General features: G+C 46.5%; 1 protein-coding gene and 1 long non-coding RNA gene across 2 annotated transcripts in view; one reads left to right on the top strand and one right to left on the bottom strand.

The window, feature by feature from the left end:
• Positions 1-18,235, top strand: part of LOC309347471 — an 83,535-nt gene that overhangs the window by 33,435 nt on the left and 31,865 nt on the right. The gene's annotated exons all lie outside the window — the stretch shown is intronic.
• Positions 1-18,235, bottom strand: part of SLC7A5 (solute carrier family 7 member 5) — a 50,657-nt gene that overhangs the window by 7,148 nt on the left and 25,274 nt on the right. Inside the window, exons 3-7 of the mRNA XM_081872071.1 lie at positions 9,155-9,260; positions 8,231-8,275; positions 2,814-2,937; positions 1,768-1,871; positions 1,044-1,140 (exon numbers count right to left, since the gene is read on the bottom strand). Of these exons, the coding sequence (XP_081728197.1) occupies positions 1,044-1,140; positions 1,768-1,871; positions 2,814-2,937; positions 8,231-8,275; positions 9,155-9,260 (476 nt within the window). The remainder of the gene's footprint in view (positions 1-1,043; positions 1,141-1,767; positions 1,872-2,813; positions 2,938-8,230; positions 8,276-9,154; positions 9,261-18,235) is intronic.

Here is an 18,235-nt window from a genome sequence, read left to right as displayed (position 1 = left end):
ATTTTGGGGAAGCTGCTCTAACCCTCCTGATCATTTTGGATGAACCTTTCTCCAGCTTCACAATGTCCTGCCCCCAGCCCCAGATGGGGCAAGCAGGACTACAGGCCACTAGCCCAAAGTGCCACAGCTTTAAATCAGGGCAGATCTTCCCCTGCTTTGAGGGACCCAAGTGATGCAGCTGTAATAAGCTGACTGAGAAGGTGGGCTGGAAGCAAGCAAGGATAGAGGCAGCCTTGGCTAGTTGGATATGTTCAACAGGTGCTGCTGCTTGGGCACTGCAAACGAAAGGCACACCAATTCAAAAGCAAAACGTAGGCAGTCTTTTGCAAATGGCATCAGACTTCAGCTTTGGCCTGGGGTTCAAAAGGTGATGCCAGCAAGACTAACTCTTCCTAAACCATCTCCGAATGACACGGTTGCTTCTCAATTCTGGACGGAGGTCACTGCCTGTATAAACTTGGTCCTGAGAACAGATTGAAAATCCACCGACAAAACAGCATTGCTGCTGTTTAGGGAACTCTATTCCAAGGGCAGCGGAACTGGTTTGTAAGTCATGGCCCGCAAGTTGCCAAACCTATCATTTTACATCACTGGAAGAGTAAACACCATCACAACAATCCAGCAGCAGACAGAAGAGCTGTCCTCACTCGCCAAACATAGCGATGTAACATTGGGAACAGAAATTGGATGCTTACCAAGCTGCAAGGAAAGCCGACAGCTAACTCTCTGCCTAATTAATGTAGAAGATATTTTGATTATAATACACGCCCCCTCCAAACTGAAACTTGAATGAGCAGAACTGTTGAAGGTGGACCCACCCCCTCCTCACACCACCAGCCATTTTGTTGTAATGGTCGTGCCAACAGAACTATCTTTTTAAAAAAATAAAAAATCCACTTAAGAAGGTAAGATGTAGCCATTGATATCCCTCTCCTCTCTGAATTTGTCTAATCCTCTTGTAAAGCCATCTAGGTTTGGGGTCATCACTGCCTATAGCACCTCTCAAATGGAAAGGATTGAGGTTTCGCTGTGGGCATCCTTACTGTGAAGACGAGTGAAGGCACTGGCGTGAGGAGCCTGGGATGGATCATAGACAGAACAGAAGGCAGGTGTCCCTCACGAGCACCAACGAAGAACAGCCTAAGAGAGAGAGGAAAGAACAACACTGCGGTTAATTCACACTGCCTGAAATTACTTTAAGAGGGCTGTGCAGGTAGAAGGAGCTCCTTGGTGAGGTTTGGGGAGCCAAATTACTGTGCCTCAGAGGATTCTGTCTGGAGCCGCACCAGTTTCATACAGACAAGGAGGAAGCTAATCCTCCATGCCTCTGTCCGCTGCATAGAGTGTGAAAGGGAATATTCTCCAATGGGATTGAGGGGATGTAGGTCAGGGGCAGAACACTCGCCTGGCATGCAGAAGGCTCCCAGTTCAATCCCCAGCATCTCCAGCTACAAATGAGGTGATGGGGAAAGACCCTGATCTGCCTGAGACCCCAGGAAGCCACTGCTATCCGGAGATTGCAGTGCTGGACACTAGGCACACAAGTCTGTCCTGATAAAGACACAACCAATAAATAGAGAAGAAGTGTGGAAGGTATTCCACAACAAAAAAATGGAAAACATGATGCAAGTTGTTCTCTTGAAAGATCCTGGAGAAGTATTTATGGGATTGCCTGCTTTTCATTCGGTCCCTGCACCAAGCTCCCATTTCCGCCCTCTAGCCACCACAGGAGATTCTCCCACTCCACCAGAAGAGCAAGACACGTACCTGGATGAAGTAAAGAGCGACCCATTGACTGAGCCAAAGCACGACAGGCCAACAAAGACGGGGATGATCCAAGCCATGACGCCCAGGTGATAGTTCCCAAAATCCTATGAGCAAACAAGAAGGAGGAAAGAAGAGGAGTGTCAGAGGTTTGCCCAGGAGATGCCAACAGATGAGCATGTGAAGAAGTGGGAAGGTGACAGTGCCCAGGTGGAGTAAACTGGATTTGCAAGATCATGTGATTCACAGACCGACTTGAAGCCAGGAGACCCTCAGCCCAGTGAGGCACACAGGGGGGTTGGTTCTCTTCTTCCTGCCAACTGAAAATTGATCTCTCTCGCAGGGCCACTGCGCTGGCAATCGTTAAGAACAAGGAGCAAGTTACCTGTCACATTTCCCACCTTCCCCTTCCTGCTCAGGAGAACAGGCGTGGTTCTTTCACGCTGCCTTCCATTTTAGCATCAACAACCAGCCTGTGAGATCAGGAAGGCTGAGAGACAGAGGCTTCCCCTACAGGGGCTTTATGGGCCAGCTCCCATTTGACCCAAGGTCTCCCCAACCCTCTAGCCAGGGTACCATCACGCTGGCTGCATAAATCAGTAGCAGCTGCATGCTCTAAGTGTTTAAAATTACAAGCGACAAAACAACAGCTGGCCTCAAAAGAAAAAGGGGGGGGGGAGGAGAGGACATTTCACGTCAATACTGACACAGCACTTCCCCCTGTGAGGTGTCACTTTGGAAACTGATCACGAGACCACACAGGCTCTGATTTGCTCTTATAGCCAGTGGTGGTGGTTTCTCGGACAGATGCATATCCTCGGCTACCTTTCCACTTATCCCTGCTCATCATCATGTGAGCCACGATGGCATCCTCCAATCAGAGGGGGTGGCAGCGGGGAAAGATCAGCGTTGGCTGAATGGCAAAGATGGAACTCCAAGATAGCCCGAGGCGGCCAGGTCCAGATTGCACACAGGGAAATGTCAAAAAGCCAGAGAAGCGAGCTAGCTAAAAGAGCAGCCATTTCCGGGTGAGTCACTCCATATTTTACCACAGCAACGGCTTCCGATGCCAACATCTGATCCACAGACAGCGTTGTGAAGTAAGCCAGGTTGGTCAAGACGTAAACCAAGGTGACGATGGGCAGGGAGATGATGATGGCCAGAGGCAGGTTTCTGAGGGGAAACGTTGGGAGAGGGTTAGAGTGTTTTGCAAGCGGTTCTAAGATCACCTCTGGGGGATGGCCCAGGGCACCAATGATGCACGTCACAACTGCAGCATTAGCAGAAGGGACATTATTCTTTAGTCATGCACACACGCTGGATCACCAAGTTACAACAGAGGGGGAAAACTGAATATAGCAGCAGAGCCCCACCACGTTTAGGATTAAGAGGCCATACGCAAGATAGCAGAAAATCCATCTCCTCCCCTCTCCCCCGGGATCAGAGCAGCTCGCTACAAAAAGCTATTTTCTATTGAAAACAGCCTCCTGCTTATCTTAAGACCCTTAGGAGAGCCCGGCTGGATCAAACCAAAGGCCAATCTAGCTCCACATCCTGTTTCCCACAGCGGTGAATCAGATGCCAGAGGGAAGCCCACTTGCTCTCCCACCCCCAGCCACACCAGAGTAACTGCCCAGTTCAAAATATTCCATTGCTTCCTATGTTGCTCCTCGCAAAACGGCAGCTACTTTAGAAGAGCCTGCAAGTCAGGCCATATGCTGCCTTGAGGCAAACAGTCCACACATCCTTCTTGCTGGCTTAGTTGGTAGGCTGACTGGGGCAGAGATTCACAGTTGCCTCCGTGCCATCTTGTGGAATTAAACCCCACAAAGCCAGCTGGCTGTGGATTAAGAACATGTCCTAGTTTGGATAGAAAACACTTTTTAAACTCCAAGTGAATGGCCAGGCTGGGCTATAGCAGGCAAGGGAGGAAATAAGGCAAACAAATCAAAGGAGATAGACCAGCCTATCCCCCAAGATCTGGTGGCCTCCAGATATTTTGGACCTCAGCTCTCATTGGCCCCAGACAGCCCTGACATCACACAGCTGCACTGGCTAGAGCTTATGGGAGTTGTAGTCCAAAACATCTGGAAAGCACCAGGCTGGGTTAGGCTGAGCTGCCCTACCTGCCTTAGTCCAATCATTAAAAGAACCAAGAAAGTTTTAAAAAATGAAGACCTCCTCGATGCTACATGTAACCAACCAGTAGACCAGAGAGCCAGGAGAGGCCAGTGGACATGCTGTGTTTGACAATCTAATTGAAAATGGCATTGACGCAATCTATTCAGAACAAAAGGCTAAATTGATAGTTAACAATGTGATTACAGAGGAGTTCAAAATTGAAAAAGGAACACGACAAGGCTGTCCTATTTCCCAATTGTTATTTATTTCGGTTCTGGAGGTGTTCTTGAATATGATTAGAGGGGACCGGTTGGTGGAAGGAATTCAGGTCGGAGCGAAACAATACAAACTTAAAGCTTTTGCAGATGACCTAGTCTTGACCCTGCAGGAGCCAGAATCTAGTACGAAAAGAGTATTACAATTGATTCAAGAGTTTGGCCGGGTGGCGGGATTTAAATTGAACAAGCAGAAAACTAAGGTATTGGAAAAAAAACTTGACAGATACAGAGTCAGAACGGTTTCAGAAGGAAACAGAGTTAAATGTGGTTAAAAAAGTAAAATACCTAGGGGTAAACATAACAGCAAAAAATCTGAGTTTATTTAGGGACAATTATGAGAAATGTTGGTCAGAAATTAAGAGAGACTTAGAAAGTTGGACAAGATTGAAACTTTCCTTGTTAGGCCGTATTGCTGCTATAAAGATGAATATATTGCCAAAAATGCTGTTTTTGTTTCAAACATTACAGATTGTGGACAAAACAGAATGTTTCCGGAAGTGGCAGAGAGATATTTCCAAATTTGTCTGGCAGGGCAAAAAGCCCAGAATTAAGTTTAAGATACTAACTGATACGAATGAAAGAGGGGGCTTTGCCCTGCCAGACTTAAGGTTGTATTATGAATCAGCAGCTTTCTGCTGGTTAAAGGATTGGCTGCTTCTTGAAAACACTGACGTATTGGATTTGGAAGGTTTTAACAATGCTTTTGGTTGGCATGCATACTTATGGTATGACAAGGTCAAGATTCATAAGGTTTTCAAGAACCATATTGTCAGAAAAGCAGTGTTTAATGTCTGGACAAAATACAAAGACTTATTGGAAAACAAAACTCCAAGGTGGCTTTCACCATTGGAAGCTAAGGCCCGAAAAAGACTCAATATGGAGGCCAAATGGCCGAAGTATTGGGAAATACTAGAAAAGGATGGAGATAATTGGAAATTGCAGAGTTTGGAGAAAATGAAAGACAAAGTCCGAGATTGGTTACATTACGCTCAGATTAAAGAAGTTTTCAAACTTGATAAAAAGTTAGGATTCCAGGTGGAAAAATTGAAGCTAGAAACAGAATTGTTAGAGCCTAAGACTAAGGTACTTTCAAGAATGTATAACCTGCTGTTAAAATGGAACACACAAGATGAATTGGTTAAATCGGCCATGATAAAGTGGGCACAAGACATTGGGCACAATATTATGTTTGAGGACTGGGAAAGGTTGTGGACTACTGGGCTGAACTTCACTGCATGTAATGCTTTGAAAGAAAATGTAATGAAAATGATATATAGATGGTACATGACCCCAGTCAAACTGGCAAAAATATACCACTTGTCTGATAATAAATGCTGGAAATGTAAGGAAAGTGAAGGAACGTTCTTTCACCTTTGGTGGACTTGCCCTAGAGTGAAGGCTTTCTGGGAAATGATATATAATGAACTGAAAAAGGTATATAAGTATACCTTCTCTAAGAAACCAGAGGCCTTCCTTTTGGGTATTGTCAGCCAAGGGGTGTTAAAGAAGGACCGAATATTTTTTATGTATGCAACAACAGCAGCAAGGATACTCGTTGCTAAGTACTGGAAAACTCAAGATCTACCCACACTGGAAGAATGTCAGATGCAACTGATAGACTACATGGAACTAGCGGAGATGACCGGCAGAATCCGAGACCTGGGAGAAGAGACGATAGAAGAAGACTGGAAAAAATTTAAGATTTATTTGCAAAAATATTATAAATTGTATGAATGCTAAATAGGATGCTTGATTACAATTAACTTGCCACCACTTAAATAGATGAAGTGTTGTATGAAGATAAGTTAAATTTAAGAAAAAAACAAACTTTTAGATAATGATTAGGCTAAAACTAAATTTTCCTTTTAAGGATTGAAACAAATTGTTTCTAAAATTTGAGAGATAATAATGGAAAACCTGATAGAAAGAATGGAGACAAGGGGATAAATTGCTGGTTTAATGCTTATAACTTGGAACGCAGGAGCGGGAGATGCGGGGAAGTCTAAAGGAATTAAGAAAATATGTGATGACATGTAACACTTTTGTTTGTTCATTTATATTGTATTTGAAAAACCTTGAATAAATATTTTTTTAAAAAAATAATAATTGCAGCCACAACAAACATACTTTAGAAGTTATAAAGCATCCAGGTCAGATGAACTGAGTCTGTACGAACCTTTGTAGTTTTGCCAAGCATCGCGGGGAGTTGGGAGAGGGGGCTCAGCCTCCGGGAAAGAACAATAACACAGACCCCACCCCACCCGCTGCAGGTGGTTTCTGCCTTCTTAGGGCTGTGCGTGAATCAGAACAGGCATATCCGATTCCAACACACTTTGCTGCAAAATCCTGCTTTGCACATGTGAATTAGAAGATTTCGTGGAAGACAAGGCCCTTGGTGGCTTCTAGTCAGGATGGCAATGCTGTCCCTCACTGCTGGAGGTTGCATGCCTATGAATACTGGGGGATGTGAGCGGGGAGAGATGCTGCTCTTGCACTCAGGTCCTGCTTGTGGGCTTCCTATTGGGGCACCAGGTTCAATGCTGCAGGCAACAGGATGCTTAGCCAGGTTCAGCAAAGCTTTTCTTAACACTCCACCAGATTTCTGGTTGAAACAATAGGCACGAAGCCTGCTATCTGAATTCTCCCTGAACTGCCCAAATCATAAGGCTTCCATATTTGGTGTCTGGTGAAACAGGGCCACTCCTCCCATGGTATATAACATGGTACGTAATGACTTGTGGGGAAAAGGGAGTCCATAACGAAATTGCTAACCGACAGCGCTCTTTAACAGCTACATGACTGAGAAGCAAAATTCATCTCCGACCCCAGAAGAGTTTTGCCAGCCAGGCTTCTCTGCATGCCACAAAGCTGTCAAGAGGCACAGGAGCACTGCCCGAAAAGAAAGTTGGTGACTCTTATTATGCAAAAAACAAGTTCTGGAGAAACGCTGAAAATCTATAAATCAATCACACCTCCTGCAGCAGATGAAGCCTTATTTTAGGATTCTGAAACCAGGGCCTGCTACAAATCCGCCCTTAGCTTTAAGTTATTTTGAATGTCTGCAAAATTTGGGGTCCCCCTCCCAAGCTGCCTGATCTTCCTATTGCTTGTGTGGCTCCTTTGGCTTCATAAGGACGGGCATCTGGAGAACAGAGATCAATAAATATTGATCTATGAGAGCTGGGTGAGGACACTAAAAAACCATTTCCAGGTTTAAATTGTATTTTAATGGGCTTTCCAATTAAGGAATTAGTTTTAATTGTCTTGCGCTGCACTTTTTCTTGGAACTTGGGGATTTGTGTAAAAGGCACACAAACACACACCCAGCACGGGGTGTCCAAGGCTTAGGACAGCCATAGCAAGTACGGGTTTATTTGTACAATTGCTGTAAACCGCTCTGGTGTTGTTTTTTATGAACAAGAGTACATAAATATTTTTTAATAATATATGAATCTGTTGACAGGAGGAGCTTTGCCTAGAGACAGTGCTGAAGGAAGCTTTACCTGTTGAGTTTTCAACCTCCCATTCAGCTGTTGGAAGCCTATCTCCTAGAAAACCAAGAGGCAATCCAACCAACTGACGGCAGTAAAAGCGTTGAAGTGGTGGCAAGTATCTGTACAGCAATATCTGATCACCAGGGAGGCTGTTTCACGGGCCAACGCAGCGCACAAAAGTGCAAGGAAGCTGTGCTGCAACAACCACCCACAAACGCCATATTGAACCCAACGCCCCCTCCCAGCAGCCATTTTGTTGTTCTGTGTGCAAGGCACCTGGTGGGGCAGTTTGTGGCAGGCGAGTTAGGGGACTTTCGGTGAACAAGGATGAGAGGCGAATGCTCAGCTCCTTCCTTCATCAATGAGTTGCCCAGAGGCAAAAGAAGAGCAAAAGAAACAGAACAGAACTAATAGCTCAGTTGCTAGAGCATGAGACTCTTCATCTCAGGGTCGTGGGGTTCGAGCCCCACGTTGGGCCAGAAGAGTCCCGCATTGGAGGGGGTTGGAGTAGGTGACCCCCACGGTCCCTTCCAACTCTACAATTCTATGATTCTATGAAAAGAAACCTCTTACCTGTAAGGGTTGATCATCTCTTCCGTGACAAAATTCAAGTAATTCCTGCAAAGGACAAAGATTTTAAAAGTAATTCAGCTTGCTGAGTGGGAGAAGAGGCATCCTGCCCTTGATTATAGGGTTGCATCCAACTCAATCAAATTGGAGTAGACCCACTGAAATTAATAAGCCCAAGTTAGCCATGTTCATTGACTTCAGTGGGAGAGTAAGTCTAGGTTTGATAAGAGGTGTAAAGGTTGCAGCTTATGAAAGATTTCTCTCTCACACACACTGGTCTCACTTGCGTGGCACAGGAAGCCACAGGTAATTGTTTTATCACGAATGCAGATGGCTCCTCTCCTGACAGGAACAAACCATGGACATAACAGTGGCACCTGAATTAGCAATCCTGGAGCATTACTCTCTAGTCAAACCACAACTGAGGAACCAAGCACAGAACATAGTCTTCTGATTGTGATTTGTTTGGAGCAAAACTGCAGTCCCCTCTTCAAATGAGGGGCTGAGCCATGGATTGTGATCGCTGCTCCTGCTAGAAGAGGAGTTATGAGGGAGCTGTCCACAGTAACCCATTACCTGTGACTTACCGTGTCAGGCAAGCCTGCCATGTGTGTGCCAAAAATCCACAAACCTCCCCGTTCATTAAGATGTGGATGAGAGGCCCTGGTTTGAGTGCCAACCCCTGCAGAAGGGATACTGAGAGCAACGGAAGGCAGGGCCTTTTCAGTAAGTCTGTGTTCCCAGGGAATTCTGGGAATCGTAGCTCTGCAAGGGGAATGGGGTCTCCTAGCAACTCTCAGCACCCATAGCAAACTACACTTCCCAGGATCCTTTGGGGGGGGGAAGCTGTTGCTGTTAAAGTGGTATAAGAGTGCTTTAAATGTCAAGTGCGGATGTGCGCCTAGGATGCTTGAACACAGAACTCACCAGCCTCCATATGCGAAGAGACCGCTATACAAGGCCAGGACGATGTTCCCAACCTCCAATTTCGTGCCATCAAAGGAGTGGTCAGGGCTCAGGATTCCAGGACCATCTTCACAGGGTAAAAACGCAGGGGGAGGGGGGGGACAAAAACCACAAGGTGTTCAAATACAGTGTCTCCATTTCAGCGAGCCCTTTTTATGGCTGAAGCTGTAAGAATACATTTCTTCTGAATGGGTGAGCAGCTTTATGCTGGACGCAATAGAAAAAAGGAAAGGGCCTTATACAGAATCACCTAGCTCAGTTTTATCTTTACACTGGCTGCAGGCAGAGGATTCAGGTAGGAGTTTATCCTAGCCTTACATGCAGATACCTGGGACTGAACCAAGGATCTTCTGCTTGAGTGTTGCCTTAGTCCTTTTGCTTGCCTGGACAGAGGGGATGCTTGTATGTGGAAACCAGCCTACTGTAGAAAGGTGAAGTTCACCATTGTTGCCCCACCCACTTTATCTCTGGCCATGCCCACCACTGGCACGTGGCCCTCAGAAGGTGGCCAAAGAAGGGAATGTGGCTCTCAGGCTGAAAAATGATTCCCCAGCCCTGGTCCACATCCACGGAAGAAGAGGGTCCAAACAACAAGAGATTAGCTAGCCAGACGGTTTTGACCTAAAGCAGCCCTTCCGTTTCCTCTTTATGTTCCATACCAAGGAAACAATTCTCTCCCCAATACAAAAAGGAACAGAGGTAGGCCACCGGTTCATCCAGCACAGTACTGCCCAAACTGACTGGCAGCAGCTCTCTGGTGTTTTCAGACTGGCAACATTCCCAATCCTACCTGGAGATGCCTATGACTGAACCAAGGACATTCTGCATGCAAAGCAGACGCTCTGCCCCTGAGCTCTGCCCTTCAATGCTGGGATTTGCCGGAAAGAGAACCTGAGGCCTTCGGCAAACAAACTGGATCATGTCCGCAAGGCACCCCGAGCAACTGAACCCAAGTGCCCAAGCATCCCATGCCACCCAGAATGCCTGCTACTATCTTAGCCAAGCGGCAACTCTGTCATTTCTCATCTTAAGCTCCGAGGAAGCAATTGCAAAGACGGCTTCTGGCAGAGTGACAGAGGATACAGTTCAGCCCCAGAGGCCAGCCCCACAAGGATTTTCAAGGCAAGAGGAGCACAAAGTTTCAACCGAAGTGCTGCAGTCACATACCCACCCCCCCCACCTTGGTGAGGACATAAAGGATTCCTCCAGTTCCCGAGGCACCCAAGAAAACCCTCAAGTGCTCACGTCCCTGTCAACTGTGGGAAGGGTCCAAATATTTGGAGTTCCTGTTATTCATCCGTTCTTGAATGGAAACAGCCCAGGAAAAAATATATATAAGGGGAGAGGAGGGGAGGGGGTGGTCTTCAATTGTTGAAGACACTTCCAGCACGTTTGCTGCGTTTATTTTAGTTCTGAAGACGTCTCGGTGGACGTTTCGTTTCATGCCTTTTGATCTGGAGGCCAAACCCAGGCTCCTCCAGAACAGGGAGGCTGAGAACACAGGAGTTCCCATTTCCTGGCTCCCTTCTGAAGACGGAGCCCCCAGGTGCGCCTGGAGGGGTAGAAAAGGGATCTGGGAAGGTCACTGTTGGCCACCTGACCTCCCTGCTGCCTCACATGTGATTTGTCTTAGGGCACTAAGAGCCCAGAGAGCCCAGTCACATGGGCGCTGCGGCTGCATTTGGGGTTTAACTCTTCGCCCTTTCTCAAACTCCACATTCCAGCGACTCACAATGAGGTGAGGGGGAAAGGAGGGGAAGACAAATTTGCAACAAAAGCAGCTTTCTTCCATGAACTACACAGAACAGTTCACTAGGCTTTTTACTTGCTGGGCGGCCTGCTGCCAGCATCACTAGCTAGAACAAGGCGGCAGAGGAGAGAGCCCAACGGAAGGGCAAGGCAAGTGCGTTTCCAAAGAAGGCTTTGTTGAGGGAGATCTCTGGGATCCTGCCCTCTGGAGGCTTTCCACCACCAGCCCTGCTAACTGCAGGGTTCTCAGGCTTGCTCACCCCCACGTGGCAACATGGGTGCAGGGGAAAGACATGCCACCAATGACTCAACCGTGCACCGTGAGTTCAATCCTGTTACATTTAGTCTGGATACGGCTTGATGAATTTTGCACATAAGAAGCGAAGAGCCTGCTGGACCAGGGCAATGGCCCGTCTAGGCCTGCATCCTGCTCTCACAATGGCCAACCATGTGGGGCACCAGCAAGCAGGATTCAAGCACAAGAGCCCTCTCCCCTCTTGCAGTTTCCAGTAACTGTTATTCAGAAGCATCGCTGCCTCCGGCGTGGAGGCAGGGCAGAGCCACCATGGCAAGTAGCCACCAATAGTCCTCTCCTCCACGAATAGGTCTGATGTTCTTTTAAAGCCATCCAAGTTGGTGCCCAGCACTGCCTCTTGTGGGAGTGAGTTACACAGGTTGACTACGTGCTGCGTGCAGAAGTACTTTCTTTATCTGTCCTGAAAAGATCCCAGGAACAGCTTCCAATCTCCCCAAGTAGTAGGGCTAGGTTAAAAAAGCTTCTTCCTGAAGATCTACCTGATGCTCTCAAGGTTATAAGCTATGTAGCTGTTTTGGCCCATGGGCACGACACAGGTCTTCTAACTGCAGACAAACTATTAAATCACTGGAGGAGGATGGCAAGAGACAGGTGGTGCTTACATTGCTATAGAATATGATGCCACCAGGTTGGTGCCACCCCCTCCTAAGCACCTGCTGCAGTTCAAAATGGCCTTCTCCATTTACAGGCATCCTTGCTAGTCTTCCCTTCTTCCCCAGCACACCCTCCAGCCCCCTCTTCTTAATTCAACCGGTTAACCATAAATGCCCTCGCAACACAGCAACAGCTGCTGGGACAAGCCAAGGTTCCCCCACCACGGCGCCAAGCTCAGATGCCTCTCCAACCACACTCGGCTCTAAAATTAACCAAATTAAAATTAACGAGCTCCAACAACAGCCTTCCGTCTGCAGTTCTTAAGAGGGCAGAACTGCTGGAAATGGTGGCCTGTCCTTTTTAATTACCACCCAAGGGCTCTTTTGTAGGAGGATGAGGGGAGAAAGAAAGAAAATTTGAGTTGTTTCATGCCTGGAATGCCTAATTTTCATGCCATGGATGCATAGTCCTAACAGGGCTGGATAGCTGGCATAAAGGGGCTATTAACTGCAATTATTTAAGATGAGTATAGGTAGGCCTAAAATGGGGGAAGGAACAGTTGATATAATTGACAAGATAAAAGGCAATGAAGGCAATACCTCAAAGGCCCCCACAATGGTCCGAAGGCACCTTAAGTCTTCTGATCTCCAACACTAAGTGGGTTTGAGATGGAGCCAAGAGTCCCAGGGGTGCTGGTCTTGGGTCCTGTCAGAATGCTAATTATATATGTAGACAAAATGCCCAAAGCTACCCCAACTTTAGAACTTAGTGTTGTCTACACTGACTGGCAGTGGCTTCTCCAAAGCTTCTGACAGGAGGCAGTCCTGATCCTGCCAGTGAGTGAACCCGGGATCTTCTGCATGTTCTGTCACTGAGCTACACCCCTTCCTCTTGTGACTTGTGAAATGTCCAGTTGGAGAACTGAAATGAGCTCACAGTCCCAGAGCCCACTCCTTGTTTTAATTTCAGCAGCCCACTTTGGATGAAAAGCATCCTTTGGTTGCTGCTCTTGTTAAACAAGGAGTCAAAAGCAAGGAATCAACTACTTGTGACCAAGTGACGATGGCTGGGTACCAGGATGGTGCCTGACATTTCCGCCATCTGGAGGTGCATGCCTGGGATCATTGGATCTGGACTGTTTTCACACACTAATACCACCACATCTTGTAAAATTCCATTGGTTATATTTTATCTGCACAATCAGAATGAATTTCCGGAACCAAAATGCTTTTTCTGTGCAGCCTGAGCAGGAGCAGTCACCATCAAGAAAGAGAGGTTGGAATAGGCCAAGATATGTGTGGACTGTCCCGGGATCAAATGACTTTTATTATTTAAGTTCTCAAAGCTCTTAACCTAGGTTGTCAGCTGAAGTAGCCAGATGTCACAGTCAGTCCATCATTTAAAAAATAAGACTTTAAGATGTCTTGCCCCCAAATGGCAACTAGACATTCCGTTTTAGTGACTGTAACTTTGGTTTAAGGAACCATTTGGCGTCTAGCTTATATATCTGAGTTTCAAGCACTGGTCAAAAACTCTTAGTCACGTCTAGTTCAAGTCTACCGATAGACTGAGCTCTATTTTCTGGCCAGCCCCTGCTCTGCATGGAGTGGTAGCGGCTCCCCAGATTTTGAGATCCTGACTGGGGGCTGGAATTCCAAGACCGTCTGAGTGTGAAGCATGTGCTATGAGCTGCAGAGCTTCAAAGAGGGTACCCAACATCTACTTTGCCCTAAAAAAGTAGGGGGAGATTCAGGACCCCAATCCAAGAGTGCCCAAACCGCTAATGTGAATTCAGGGCAAAACAAAAATGAACTTTCCTTCTCTCTCCTTGTTACAAAAGGAAGACTTAATTCTTCTCTGCTGCAGTTTAGGAGTGCAAAGTTTGTTAGCAAACACTCATGAAGTGCTATTATTAAAATGTACTGAGACGAGCACACACACAAATGGGGCCTTGGCTGCCAGATTTCCTCCTCCCCTGCTGGGCTAAAAGCACATTATTAACTCAAGTTGAAGAGCCCCTGGTGTTCGCACAAGGCCAGCGCCTGGGAACGAACGCCAGGCATCCTGTACCATCCTGTACCATCCTGCTCCTCCTCACTTTGTCTGGAAGGCTTCTCACAAACAAGGTGGGGCTCATCCTGCCTCAGCCCAACCTCATCAGCCGCCACCACATCAAACCCCCAAAGCGAGATTCTTCCTCATCTGATAGCTTTTGCCCCAACAAGAGGCCCAAATCAGGGCATTCCCATCTCGAGCAGACCCCATTGCATCATTCTGCCTGCTTGCAAAACACAACAGCCTAAGCCCATCTGCTGCCCTCCAGTTTCTGGGGATGCCAACTTCACAACGTGCCCCAGCCGGCATGGCTGTGTAATGCAGGGGCTGATGGGAGCCTGGCCATGCTGGCTGAGGCCAATAGACAATGCTGTGGAAAGCAACTCCTGGGAAAATAAGAAGAGCCTGCTGGATCAGGCCAATGGCCCGTGTAGTCCAGACCCTGTTCTCACAGTGGCCAACCAGATGCCTGCAGGAAACTCACAACAGCCCTCTCCCCAGTTGTGTTTTCCAGCAACTGGTCTTCAGAAGCATTACTGCTTCTACCTCTGGAGGCAGAGCATAGCCATCAAGGTAGTTGCCATTGATAGCTCCTCCATGAAGTTGTCCTCTTTAAAGTTGTCCATCACTGTCTTCTGTAGCAGCAAGTTCCATAGTTTCACTATGACTGCATGAAGAAATACTTTCTTCTATCTGTCCTGAATCTTCCAACATTCATATCCACGAGTTCTAGTAGTATGAGGGAGGGAGAAAAATCTGTTCTCCGCCCACTTTCTCCATGCCATGCATCATTTTATAAACGTCCATCGTATCACTTCTTTCTTGCCTTTTCTCTAAACCAAAAGTCCCAAACGCTGCAGCCTTTCTCATGGCACGTCCTCTTCCTGGCTCTCAAGATAGAACGCCCTGCAGTAGTCTGACTTGCTTCTCCCTAAGCCTATTTCCTCTGGCTTTTGAGCCGCTCAGAAGATTTGGATCAGAGGCCACAAAAGGATGAAGAAGTAAGAAGCCGGCCAACTGGGCTTCCAGGCCAACGGAACACAAGCTAATTAAGGGTCTTTGCTTGGCTCACAACACAGCCAGGAACAAAACACCTTCATCTGCAGTACAGATTTGCCCAAGGGAAGCTTGCTGGCTGTTCTTGGTTTCAGCAAGAGCCCACGAGAGATGGAGCAACTCAGAGCGCAGAGCATAGCAACTTTGCTGCAGACATGGAGAGGGGCAGCGCCAGGGAGGGATTAAGACCTTTATAGGTCCTAAGCACTGAGAAGATTATGCTGCCGCCACATAGACAGTTAAAATAAAAACAATACTGAACTGCAAAGTGTTATTTCTGAAATGGCACAAAACTTACATGCATGCCAAAATGTTTACATGCTATATGTCCTGTGCAATTCATGGCTGGATCTGATTTCCTCGCATTATTTCAGTCTATGCTCATAGGACGCCCCCTTGGTTTAGGTGGGGATAAATAATAAAAAGAGAGATTCAGAGGGTGGCAACACAAGAATGGGCCTTTTCTGTGGTGGCTCCCCCTTTGTGGAATGTTCTCCCTGAGGAGGCTCACCTGGTGCCTTCATTACATATCTTTAGGAAAACATTCCTCTTCACTCAGGACTTTGGCTGTTAAACAATCAACTGCCTTTTAAACAGGGGAGGGGGATATTGTTTTCATTGTTGTTATGTTATGTATTTTTGTGTTTTAAAACTGTAAACTGCCCTGTGATCCTCAGATGAAGGGCGGTATAATAATAATAATAATAATAATAATAATAATAATAATAATAATAATAATAGGTAAGAAAGTCTAACAATGTTATTATTTTTCCCATGATAACTACCTCAATGTTGTTTTTTGAAATGTCCAATTGTTTCCAACAAAAATTCTCATTTTGTTTTGTGCTCCTGCTTTACTGGTGCCTTAAGGATATTCCTAGTCTGCCTACTGAGTAATCCAGCACAGGGCAGTGCCAGTTTGAAAGGGGGGGGGACAAGTATGTGCACATTTATGTAGAAAAGGAAATCATGCTAGATGTGATGTGATGCAAACTCTGCTTATTTCTCCCCCAAATATAATTTCAGCTGCCATACTGAGCTTCTGCAAGAAATGCCAAAGTTGCAAGTCTGGCTTTGTGCTTCCATTAAGACAGGTGTGTTTTCATTGCAAAAGACTTTACATGGCAGCAAGGCAAAAGTACTAGAGGAGAAGGTGTCCTGGTGAGTGCCCCAAGGGTTAAGCAGAGAGGCCAGGAGGGACTGCATTTGGCCCCCAGTTCCTCACCCCTGGTCTAAGGCCACAAGCTGCCTACACAGCCCTCAACACTGCCAGAGAAGCTTAACAGGGAAACTTAACCAAGCCTTGCACTGTAGGGTCAGGAGCATAACTGCACAGGTAAGTGTGCATGTGTCATATGGCCTGCCTACTTTTTAATCACAGGTTTCAAGCATCCTATCCAAGGTGAAAGAAGGCCCTGCGGGGCCAGGCGTGTCCAGCTGGCAAAGGCGGGTGCCCACGGTGCCTGAAGCCAGGCGGGCACGGCAGAGAGCGTGACGCAACATGTTGCCAGCTCAACTTTGCAAATCAGGAGTGATTTAGGGTTTGGGCATTGCCAACTCCACTTTGCCTTTTGCTCTGGGGCTTTTCAACACAAGCTGAATCTGGGATTTTAGCATCACCTAAAGAAGTGAGCTTGAGCTTCCAAAAAGCTTTCAATGGAAGTTCCTCCCCAAAGCCTCCCGAGTTTGCTTAGCAGTCATGGAATAAGAGGAAAAGGACCTCTTCTGGATCAGAAACTGGAAGCAGAGAAGGAACAAATAGGACACTCCCCACAATACGGAGGGATGAAAAGAAGTCCCTCCATTCTATGGCAAGGGCTGCAGCTCAGTGCTAGAGAATCGACCCTCCCAGGTTTAATCCTCGGCTTCTCCAGATAAGACTGTGATTGTTCCCTGTCCGAAATCTGGGGAGCTGCTGCCTGTCATTGTAGACAATGCTGGTCTAGATGGACCAATGGTCTGACTCTGTATATGGCAGCTTCCTATGTTCCAGGCTCCTCCCTAAAGACTTGTGCTAGAACTTTAATTAACTGGGATATCCCAAGTGGAACAGAACCCAGTGCAGCTTGCATCTGGTGATGGATTTAAACAGCACTGACCACAAGCCCACTTGCCAAGGAACACACAGAAGTAGACTGTAAGGTTCCTGACTGGTCACCTGATAATACTAGTAAGATCACAGGGCAAAATATGGATGCGCAACAGGCTCAAAGGCTTCAATTCTTCTGGCAACCCAGTCTACAAGCCCCATGTCATTCCTGAAATTTCTGCTTTTGAAGATCACCACTGCTTTTCCTTGGGAAAGACCCAGAAGCAGGGCTCCAGTGCTTTCTAGTTTGCCCTTGCCATGTGTTTTGCTGCAGCATCATGTACTGTCATAAATGGAGGTACACAATTTAGGAAAAGTGACAGGTGTAGATGTTCTGCACTCTGGTGCCTGTGCTCAAGTGCCATCCATCCAGGAGGAGAAAAGAAGGCTGTTCTCATCTCTTTCAGGTCTGGTTCCAATAAGAAAATCCGAGACGATCCCCTCTTTCCCAGCGTTGGTGCCAAGCCAAGGAATTAGTCGGATAAGCCTTGCTGGAAAAGGTGGGGAAGGGGCGCTGTCCACCAATAAAGGGAATCTGAGTACAATAAAGATGCCAGCCTCCCCTGGGAGAAGCATCACCAGCCAAACAAATTAGACAAAGCGCTCTTTCTTCTGGAGGTAAATATTTCTCTCACAAGAGTGAACAAGGTAATGAGGTTCCTTAGATGGTCAAGAGCGGCCCAAATGCACAAGCTTCAGCTAGAAATTATATATATGATCTGCCTTGGAACCCTTTGCAACACTGCAAGAGATCCTTCTTATGGAGTGTAAAGGGCACATTTTATTCCTAGTCCAATTTCACACTCCCCAAAATTTATAAACCACTTAAATCCTCAAATTGTAGTTATTATTACTATCATCGGCTTTTTTCTCTCCACCTCTCTTTACTGATTTCCTGTGTGTGTCTTTTGTATTTGATTATACTAATATAATTTCTAATAGATGGAGTAAAGTAATTAAGTATGTAATCACACCTAATGAAATGTGTTGTTTTTCTCCTCATTTACTTTCAACTTTTCATTATTTAGGCAACCATCTCAAAAAAAGCAATGCTGAGATCATGCTAAGCTGTCTGAACCACATGACAATTACAAAAGTGTTTATCCGGGCTTGAAAAGAAAACTATCAAAGAGGTCAGCATAAAATAGTGTAACACAGCTATCCAAAATACTGATAAAATCAA

The sequence above is a fragment of the Podarcis erhardii genome (assembly GCF_964252035.2).
Source record: "Podarcis erhardii genome assembly, chromosome: 7".
NCBI classification, from domain to species: domain Eukaryota; kingdom Metazoa; phylum Chordata; class Lepidosauria; order Squamata; family Lacertidae; genus Podarcis; species Podarcis erhardii.
The sequence above is the reverse complement of the archived record's forward strand: the minus strand, read 5'-3'. Positions and strand labels throughout refer to the sequence as shown.